General features: G+C 26.9%; 2 protein-coding genes across 2 annotated transcripts; both read left to right on the forward strand.

Moving 5' to 3' along the window:
- The first annotated feature begins 3,693 nt into the window (after positions 1–3,693).
- LOC123261539 (26S proteasome regulatory subunit 8) lies at positions 3,694–7,292 on the forward strand. The gene is made up of 4 exons (XM_044723193.1): positions 3,694–3,840; positions 3,987–4,131; positions 5,990–6,903; positions 7,027–7,292. Exons 1-4 carry the CDS (start codon positions 3,823–3,825, stop codon positions 7,165–7,167), a joined length of 1,218 nt encoding a protein of 405 aa, XP_044579128.1. The 5' UTR covers positions 3,694–3,822; the 3' UTR covers positions 7,168–7,292.
- Positions 7,293–8,318: 1,026 nt separating this feature from the next.
- LOC123261580 (YEATS domain-containing protein 4) lies at positions 8,319–11,247 on the forward strand. Its single transcript, XM_044723255.1, has 4 exons — positions 8,319–8,553; positions 9,024–9,305; positions 10,532–10,712; positions 10,797–11,247. Exons 1-4 carry the CDS (start codon positions 8,488–8,490, stop codon positions 10,964–10,966), a joined length of 699 nt encoding a protein of 232 aa, XP_044579190.1. The 5' UTR covers positions 8,319–8,487; the 3' UTR covers positions 10,967–11,247.
- The last annotated feature ends 52 nt before the right edge of the window (positions 11,248–11,299 follow it).

Genomic DNA, 11,299 nt, shown 5'->3' on the forward strand with positions numbered 1-11,299 from the left:
TCCAAATAAAATTTTAAATATTTATAAAAAAATTTTAATTCTAAAAAAATGTTGAATAAAATTAAATTTTTTGATTAATTTTTTTGATTAAAAATTAAAAAAAAAATTGATTGATTTGAAAATTTTTACTCAAAAATAAGTAAAGAATTTGTTTAAATCGTGATATTAGTAATTTAATATTAAAAAATTAAATAACTTAAAACTTTAACTAAATTTACAATAAATATAAAATTATGTAAAAATCAACTAGACTTGAAAAATATATTGCGAAAAATAAAATAAAAATTTAGATTCAAAATTAAATAATCGAACAATAAAAAATATTTTTTAATTTATTTGAAAGTTATACTCTTACTCAATGATGACTGGTTGACTCGCTGCTGAGTGAACACTGATTCTAGGACTCGACTATTAAATATGAAATTATAACAAGTATAAACACAAGAGCAAGTTAAAAAAAATTACTGTCGACTAACAAAATTTTAAGGGCTCAGAAAAATTTTAATCTCAGAAAAACTGCTTCCACAACGCAGGAAGCCCGGTATTTAAGGGCTCGTCTGTGAAAATTTGCAAGGGTAGGGGTAAACTTGGGCCTGAGGACTAAAATGCTGAAATTTTGTCGCAAAAATGAAATTTCAATGGGGAAGAGGGGAATAAAAGACTCTGATTGGACGAAAAAAGTAGCTTGATCCTTAATAAAGAGGGATTTAGATAAGGCTATAGAGAAGGGATGACGAGTCATTTTGAAGGACCTTCTACTAAAGGACCTAACGAGATATAGCAAAAGCGTATGCTAAATTTTGGTGCCTGAAGGTAATTAAGCAATGAGACTGTTAATAAGGCCTCGGTATGTAAACGTATGTCTATTATTTTGAAAAACTACCGATGCCGTACTATGATTTCAATACAATAGTTATTTTAGTCTGTCTAGACTTGTAATTGAAAATAAATCCTTCCAGGAATTTTGCTTCGAAATACTTAACGTGGACAATTGTATTTTACAATGAGATATTCTTTTATTACTTTTCAAATTAATTGAAAAATATTTTACATTTTTAATAATACTAAAATCAGCAGACATTTAAAAACTAAAATGATTAAAATTTATTTACCATTTTTTTATACAATCTATCAAATGAAATTATCATTTAAGCTCCTCAATAGTTTTTTTTTTATCTTTAAATTTTGAAACTTTTCTGATTGAAAAAAATTTTAACCAATTTACGTCAAAAATTAATAACGATTGTATAGTACAATATATAGCAATAAATATAATTAAATAAATAAATAAAAATACAAACTTTTTTTTTCTCTAGAAGAATACAGTAATGGCGTCTCTTCAAATTGCTGATCACCGGAGTAACCCGCCGACATTTTTTTTATTTTTATTATTAACTTTAATTACACTAATAGAATTTATTTGTAAAAATTATTGAACGATTTACAATAAACGTTAGTATATTTTATACTTAATTGTTTTATTTAATTTGATTACTCCATGAATTATCTTTCATGTCAAAGATTATCAATGCGCTCTAATTTATAGAAATAATTACCAATAATTTTTCAGTTAATTTAAAATATATTTGTTCCTTAGAAAAAAAAAAAAAATTGTTAAATTTAATATTGAGGAATGAAAAATAAATTTTCGATCATTTTATCGAGTTAGACAAAAAATTCATTATCATTCAATTAATTATTATTCTTGTAAATTCTGCTATACCGATATTTTGTCAACCAATCATGTCTTTAGCGTATAAAATTTAAAATTATAAACTAAATATTCATTATATAAGATATTCAAAAAATAAAAGTCTATAAACAATTTTTAACTTCCCGCTAAGAAAATTGAAAATTTTCAAAAATCGGGAAGTTATTGGTTTTACCCCGTTTTTCGAAAATCCTGACTATTCCCGCGAGGGTGTCACTATGTCTGTATGTATGTATGTAAGTGTGTATCCGTGTGTGTGTGTGTGTGTGTGTGTGTGTGTGTGTGTGTGTGTGTGTGTGTGTGTGTGTGTGTGTGTGTGTGTGTGTGTGTGTGTGTGTGTGTGTGTGTGTGTGTGTGTGTGTGTGTGTGTGTGTGTGTAAGTATGTAAACCTCTTATAACTTTTGAACAGTTGAACCGATTTCATCGCGGTTGGTGCCATTCGAAAGGGCTTCGACAAACTTAGATTACCTGTTAATTTGAACCGATTCGGACCGATAGATTTTGAGAAATTTGGAGAAATCTAAAAAAGTAGGAAAAAATTTTTTCTGAAGTGATTTTTGGGATAACTTTTAAACGGCTCGACCGATCGATTCCAAAACTAATCAGCTCTCAACCTTGAAAAACCACGTCGATCGCCGCCAATCCGGTCAAAATCGGTTGATTCGTTCGAGAGATATCGTGAACGAAAGAAACCGAAAAAAGTGTTTTTTCAGTTACTCCGAAATTTCTAGTTTGACCAATTGAAACTTAGAAATTTTTCATAAGGCTTCAAAAACTACGTAGAATGCCGCCAACTGCGTAAAAATCGGTTCATTTATTAAAAAGTTATTGTGGTTTGAACATTCAAAAATAGTGTTCTATGAAACTTCTATCAGACGTTTGAGCTCAAAGAGCTCAAAAGCATAGAAAAGGTATTTTTTGAGCTCGGAGAGCTTAAAACAACACACAGATTGTACTTTTGAGCTCGAAGAGCTAGCTAATTAACGGAATTAGCGGGAAGTTGCATAATATAATATAACGTTAAAAATATTTGATTAATTAACTCCAGGTATTTGATATACTTTTTTGCATCTAAAAAACTTCGTCAAATGCCGTCAAGAAAGTTAGTTTTGGGCTCAAAAATTCACCTGAAGTTTAAGGGATGCACAGAACAAAAAAATTTCTTGAATCAAATATATAATTTTGAAGAACTTAATCTTTTTGATTTGAGTAGAAAAATTCTTGAACTAATAAATTTTTCTTGATTTAAGGAAATTTTACTTGATCCAAGAATTTTTCGTCTTGATTTAAGACAATTACCCTCTTAAAAATTATTTTCTTGGTTTAAGAATTTTTCTCTCGAATTAAGTTAATTTTTTTTTCACTGTAGCCTTCAGGGTCAACCGATTTCCAGTTTTTTTTTTTTTTTCTATTTTTATGTCATAAATTTAATTTTTCAATGCTCAAAATTATAATAATAAGTATCCATGTAATTTTAATTCATTTAGAATGTGGATAAAAAAATTTTATTAAAACTTGAAGAAAGATGAGGGAAATTTTGTTGATTATTTAAAACTTGTTAAATTTATCAACGATTTTGTCGATAGCTTCTCGAAATGAGAAATTTTAATTTTAATTTTTTATTTATTTCGATTTTATAAATAAATTAAAATTTTTATAATTTATTTGACGATGACAAAAGTAAATGATACTAAAATTAGCCGACTCAATTAAATTACAAGTAAAAAAATACTTAAAAAAAAATTGCACGTACAATTTTTAAAATCTTCCAAATGTGAAATTTTTTCTTTTAATTGTTTTTTAATAATTTTTTCAATAAAATAAATTATAAAAATTTTCAAATGTCGGCTAATTTAATCTTCATCAAGATTAAAACAAAAATTACAAAATATCAAGGCTATTCTCATAGATCAAGAGTATTTGAATTTAAATGACATCTAGGGATGAGTATACGAACTAAAAATGCTAGTGATGACTAGCATTTTCAGTAAATATGCAGATAACTTCATTCATCTGTTGGTCCGGGATCTGTTAAATGAATAATTAGTATATTGACTTTATTAGACTAAAATAATAATTATAAACAACAAGTCAACAAAAAAGCAACAAAATGACGCTCCTAAACAAGGTAATTTTAATTTAATTTTTTGTAATTTTACTTATTTATTTAATATGTGTAATTCATTAGTTTGGTTATATTTCTGTCTGTCATTCTGATTTTATTTTTTTTTTATCGGTATTTAACTATTATTTATAAAAATTTTGATGTTTTAGATGGAGGTCGATAATAAATTTAATAATGGTGAAGGATTTAAACAATATTATATCACAAAAATTGAAGAATTACAGCTGATTGTTTCGGAGAAAAGTCAAAATTTACGGCGATTACAAGCTCAGCGTAATGAACTCAATGCCAAGGGTAATTTTTTATTTTTACTATTTTTTATTTTATTAATAACTAATATTTAAAATTTTTATTCTGATATATATATAATATCATTTAAATCGTAAATATTAAAATGTCTATATGACATATTCATTCTTGATATGATTAATTTTATGAAAGAGTAGTTGCCATCAGTGTTATAAATATTAACCGACTAAAAATAAAAATATTTATTTGGTTTTTTTTTAAATATATATGCATAGTATGTGAATTATTTTTGTAAACATTAATATTTTTTTTAATTTAAAATCAGATTAAAAAAAATTTTTTTTAATTTTGTAAACACTAGAAATGTTATAATTAGAATTGTATTTTATTTAGTTTTTTGCAATATTTATTTGTTTGTTTTATTATTATTAATTACATTTCTTTCATAAAAATTTTGTTGTAAATTTTTATAGCAGTATTACATGCTAAGCATAACTTGTAGACAAAAAAATAAACTTTAGTTAATAAATAGAAAAACGAAATATTTTAATTATAAAAAGATAGCGATCAATAATTTAAAGTAACTATTTTTATTTTAGTTATAAAGTTTTAATAATAAGCCATTAATTAATTAAGTACCATAGCCAATCAAAACACTGAACTTTATGGACATAAGGAACTTTTTTAGAATTTTATAATCATGAAATTACTATGAAAAAAATTTAATTACAAAATTCCACATGTGAAAATTAAAAAAAATTATTAGTGGAAATTTAGCAAAGCTTTTTTTTCATTGCAATTAATTTGTTGTAAAAATTAAAAAAAATTGAGAGTTGTCAGATAACTTCGGTAATTATTTACAAGTGGAGTCAACCCCATTTTGGGCCATAACTATAGGTGAAAAATTAACATATAAAAATTTTTTTTTGATTCTGCTTGTTTTTACGGTGGATTTATGATAAAAAATGTCGTGAAAGGAAAAAATAATGATTTCGATATCTTTTTTTCTTTTAAAAGTTGGAAAAAATATTGGCTTTCACATTTTTGGATAAAATTTATATTTTATCTTTTTTTGATAAAAAAACGAACAATTTAAATCAAAACTTAAATACTATAACTAAATTTCCAAACATGAACTTTTGTTTACTTAGTATTGTTCTATAAAACTTTTCGGTTAACTCGATTAAGATTAATATTAAAACTACTTATTTAGAAAAGACTATTTCATTAGATGGTACAATTTTTTTTACTTAGAATGATGATATACCGTTTTTTTTTACTGATTCTTCGGTTTACGATTTAGTACCTTTTTCATGAAAAAATAGCATCTATCGGCGATTCTCGACATGTCAACTTTTAAGTTAATAAAAATATAATTGTTTTGATTTATAATTGAAAAAACTTACAAAAATCAATTACTGTATCATTTAATAATTATAATATGCGCATATTACTCATAATAAATTTCCGGATTTTATATTATAACAATTCGAAAAGTCTGTTCAAGTACTGGTCCCATTTTTATAAGTGTTCAAGTACTGGGTACTTTACCTTACTATTATGAAAACTGTATTGGCAATAACTTCCTCAGTATTTATCGTACTTTTGTACGTAGAATAATGAATTTGTTTAGTTTATATAGATTAATCTAGTTTTAAGACTCTACTTAATTGTTAATACTGTAAATATTGTATTTTGTTATATTTGCCATTTAGCTGTTGTGCCTTGGGATAAATTAATAAATCTAATCTAATTTAAACAAAAAAAAAATTTCTATGGCCAAACATAGGGCAAAATGGGGTGACCCCACTTGTAAATAATCACCATAACGTCATTATCGTTGATCAATCACTAATATTAATTTTATTTAAAGTTATTATTGACAATATTTTTACTATTACAGTCCGTATGTTACGTGAAGAGTTACAACTCCTCCAAGAGCAAGGATCTTACGTCGGAGAGGTCGTTAAACCAATGGACAAGAAAAAAGTCCTCGTGAAAGTCCACCCCGAGGGAAAATTCGTAGTCGACTTGGACAAAAACATTGACATTAACGACGTAACGCCAAATTCACGTGTAGCATTGAGAAATGAAAGCTACACGCTGCACAAAATTCTTCCTAATAAAGTTGATCCATTGGTATCGTTGATGATGGTTGAAAAAGTTCCTGACTCAACTTACGAGATGGTTGGTGGTCTAGATAAGCAGATCAAGGAAATAAAGGAAGTGATCGAGTTGCCGGTCAAGCATCCAGAGCTGTTTGACGCCCTTGGAATCGCCCAACCTAAAGGAGTGCTTTTGTACGGACCACCTGGAACTGGTAAGACCCTTCTGGCCCGAGCAGTCGCTCATCACACCGAATGTACCTTCATCCGTGTATCTGGTTCCGAATTGGTGCAGAAGTTCATTGGAGAAGGTTCGCGTATGGTACGTGAGTTGTTTGTGATGGCTCGGGAACACGCACCTTCAATTATATTCATGGACGAAATCGACTCCATTGGTAGCTCGCGTATTGAATCAGGATCTGGGGGTGACAGCGAAGTACAGCGTACTATGTTAGAATTATTGAATCAGCTTGATGGTTTTGAAGCTACTAAAAATATAAAAGTCATTATGGCTACCAACCGTATTGATATTCTCGACCCCGCGTTACTTCGTCCTGGAAGAATTGACCGTAAAATTGAGTTCCCTCCACCAAATGAAGAAGCTAGGCTTGATATTTTGAAAATTCATTCACGGAAAATGAATTTGACCCGTGGAATTAATTTAAGAAAAATTGCCGAACTTATGCCTGGCGCTTCTGGAGCTGAAGTCAAGGTAATTTTATTTTATTTATTGTCAAGATTGTTATTTTAAATAATTAATAAATTTATTAAATATTAAAATTATAAATAATATTGTAAATTATAAATTTATTAAAATCATTAAATTTTTTTTCAGGGAGTTTGTACTGAAGCAGGAATGTACGCACTTCGTGAACGCCGAGTTCATGTTACTCAAGAAGATTTCGAAATGGCAGTCGCAAAGGTCATGCAGAAAGATTCTGAAAAGAATATGTCCATTAAAAAATTGTGGAAATAATTTGCTTTGTAACTCTTTATTATTTTTATTACAATACTTGAATTATTAATTAGTAATCTTTTTTTTTTTCTAAACTAATTATAACTACTGATATAATAAAAAATTTAAAATAATATTTATAAGTACATTTTACCAGTGTATTTATTTATTATTTTCTGATCTTTAATGTAATTAATTATTAAACTTTTCATATAATCATAACTGGAACTTAAAATTAATACTTCAACTGATAAGTATATATAATAAATTTTTTTAGCCTGAAATCTTTTTCAGATTCAAATTACATAACAGATAATTTAAAGTAAAGAAAGTTACTCGTAAGTTGAATATGAGGTAGAATTATACAAGAAATTTTTAGAGATTCAACATTTTGAACCCCGGAAAATTTAAAAAAAAAGTCCCTATCTTCAAAATTATCGAGTGACCAGCCATTATTGTTCGATTTAATTCAGTATCTATCTTATATATTTTTTACTGTAATAATAATAATAATGATGGATGAATATTATTAAAATTAAATATCATTTTTTTGAAAAGTTAAAAAAAAATTCTACTATACATTACGCAAATTTTGAATCAAAACAAAAGATATGATTGCATTAAATAAATTCAAACTAAAATACGTCTCGGGTAAGGAATTAAAAATTCTGAACCTTTGTTATTACAATGATACTTAAGTTAGCTGGCAACTGTAAATTATTTTAATTTTTATAACAAATCAATTTTAATAAAAAAAAAATTCTTTTAAAAAGTTTTTCTAATAACTTTTTTTTTATTTTTAAATAAGGAATTTTTTCATAATTATTTCATTGCTATAAAATTCTAAAAAGTTATTAATATCTGTCAACTTCAGCGTCATTTACTACAATGTATCTTCAATTTTAACAAGTGAAAAAAATGAGATTTTTGATAAAAGTTAAATTAACACATTTGAATCTCTGGTAACTTTTTTGGCGCTTAAGATAGGTGAGCTGTGCGCATGCGTGGATTAGTGAAAATTACCATAAAACTGAAGTTAGCTGATAGCTGTCAATTTTTTTAATTTTTATAATAAATCAATCATAATAAAAAAATTTTTCACTAATAATTTTTTTTAAATTTTTACTCGTGGAATTTTTTTCATAAATTCTTTATTTATAATTATTCAATTGTTATAAAATTATAAAAAAATTTATATCTGTCAACTTCAGATCATAAAGTGACCATTTTTCTTTGTGCCTCGTATCCCGTACCATCGGTCGAATAGTTACTGTCAATAACAAACAATTTTTTATTTTTATTATTAAGTAGTAATGAGTTCAATTAAATAACATTTAATCAATGTTCAAAGTAATGGCAGTTGCTACCACCAACGAATTCGGCCCAGATTCTGGTGGTCGTGTAAAGGTAATTTTCTTAACCTCTATTTACAGTACTGAATTCAATATACATCTAAAAGTTTTTTCTGATTTTTTCAACAATTAAATTATAATGAAAGAAATTTTTTTCTAAAATTCCACACCTAAAATGTTTATAAATATTTTTCTTACCTAGGGCAGGAAAATAAGAAATGTCTCAGATTACATGTAATTGTTGACCGAGGCGAAGCCGAGGTCGACAAACATGTGATCTGAGGCTTTCTTATTTCCTGCCCGTGGTGAGAATACTATTTTCTCTTCGACGGAGGCGGAAAGCGGCATTTTCATTTAGCGCAGCGGGCGGAAAATTGACGCTTTCCGCCCGGAAAGGAGAAAAATATTTTTGCAATAATTGATTTGTCATAAAAATTAAAAAAATTATTAGATGTCTGCTAACTTTAGCATTGTTCTCCATTTAGTGTTATTAATTTCTAAATAATTATTTGTTGAACATTTTAGGGCGTAACAATTGTCAAACCATTGGTATATGGAAATGTAGCAAGGTTTTTTGGTAAAAAACGTGAAGAAGATGGTCATACTCATCAGTGGACCGTGTATGTAAAACCATACAATAACGAGGATATGTCGGCGTATGTCAAAAAAGTACACTTTAAACTCCATGAGAGTTACAATAATCAAAATAGAATTGTTACAAAACCTCCGTATGAAGTTACTGAAACTGGTTGGGGAGAATTTGAAATAGTTATTAAAATTTATTTCAATGATCCTAATGAAAGACCGGTAAGTTTATGCAATCTTGCAAAAATTGAGCGTTTAAGGGGAGAAATATGTGTAGAAAGACATTTTCATGCTAATTTTTTATTTATTTTTTAAAGTATGAAAATTAATGTTATTTATTGAAACTATCAGGTTATTTTATACATATATTGCGACGTTCTAATTAGCAAATTGTCTAACTCCATTTTATAAAATCTTCCATTTGTACGAAGAAACAATTAGTTCAAAATTTATTATCACTCTAAAAAGCGATTTAATATTTAGTAGAGGTATAATATTTTGGTTTGGATCATTAAAATTATTTATAATTAGACTATTGTTACATCCAAATGTTAAAAAATCACCCTCTAAAAAAAAAGAAGTTAGACCAATTGCTAATTAGACCGTCGATTTATATTTTTCCATATTTTACGACAACATAACTTAAAAAGTAGCGGAGATATCAGCTGATACACATCGTAGGTTGTTTCTGACTTAGCAGTTGGTGTGCACTCATAAATATATCTATAATTTATTTATTTTATTTATTTGAAATAAATTTCTCATCGAACATAGCTTACAGCAATATTATATGGTATGACTAGTTAATTGCACATAAATTCATAGATTCAAGTCAATTTAAAGAAAACAATTGTAAGATTATATTGTACATACATCACTTTAGCTTAGAATAATAGGTTCAATTCAGATCTGAGATCTGAAGGTTGCTGGACTCAAGTTATAATAAAAACAACAAAAAACTACGTGTGTTATGGACAAATAAACAGAATTACGGACTTAGTTAATTATCACTGTGCTGAGTTAGATTACTTCAGTGGTTCACTCTCCACCTTTGCATCTAATGTAAAAAACTTATTACTACTCCATTAGTCTATAAATCTGTGCAATAATTTCTTATCTTTATATTTTTTCTAGTTCATGCACAAAAATGATACTATCTAATCAGTTAATTATTTAAACTTGTAAAAACCTTATATGTATATAGCCGATCGGCGTTTATTCTATTTGAAATAAATAAATAAATTAATTAACAAAATAATCATAATAAATAATTACGATTATAATACATTCAAATATATCTATAAAATAACCTGATAGTTTCAATAAATAATATTAATTTTTTATAGATTAAAAAAATCAATGAAAACTGCCTTCTACACGAATTTCCTACCTTAATTTCTGATTGAGATTTTTTTTTTACTAGTATTAATTTGAACATTTTTTTTTAGGTCACTATTTATCACATATTAAAGCTATTTCAATCACCACCAGAAGCACAGAATGGTAAAAAAAATTTAGTGTCTGAATTTTATGAAGAAATAGTATTTCAAGATCCCACACAGCTGATGCAACATCTGCTCAGTACTACAAGGCCGATGACCCATGGACCATGGAAACATGAAACTGATTGTAATTATCACTCAGTTTTAGTTATTGTTTTATTAATTCAAATGCTGAAGTAATCAATTGTGATTTTTTTCTTGATAATTTTAGTTGAAGCTAAAAAACAGAGCACATTGAAAGCTATTGCTGAGGCACGTAATAAAATTCGTCAAGAGGTTATTGAGTATAAGGAAAAATTGACACTGGCTAAAGAAACAATAGCGCAATTTAAAGATGAGATTGCCGCCGTATCGAAAGCTCCTTTATCGGGAGCTCACTAAAAATGACTGATAAAATAAATAATACAACTAATTTTTTATAAAAATTTATATTTTTAAGTATTTAATTAATTAATTATAAATATTGTTTATTAAAAAATGGAAACAACAGCGATATAATCTCAAATATTTTTCCTCAATTATTATCTTTCTCCTCCCTCTTAAATTTATGCTAATAATACGTGTAATACATTCGAGAATTCAATTTTAACTTGCAGTTGCGAACTATACGCATTTCAGTATTTGGCCTATATTTATAAACTAATAAAATATATCTTACAGAATTTGTTAATTTATTCTTAAAATGATCTTCACGTAATATATTTTATTATTATT

Source organism: Cotesia glomerata, linkage group LG1, assembly GCF_020080835.1.
Source record: "Cotesia glomerata isolate CgM1 linkage group LG1, MPM_Cglom_v2.3, whole genome shotgun sequence".
In the NCBI taxonomy this organism is placed as follows: Eukaryota; Metazoa; Arthropoda; class Insecta; order Hymenoptera; family Braconidae; genus Cotesia; species Cotesia glomerata.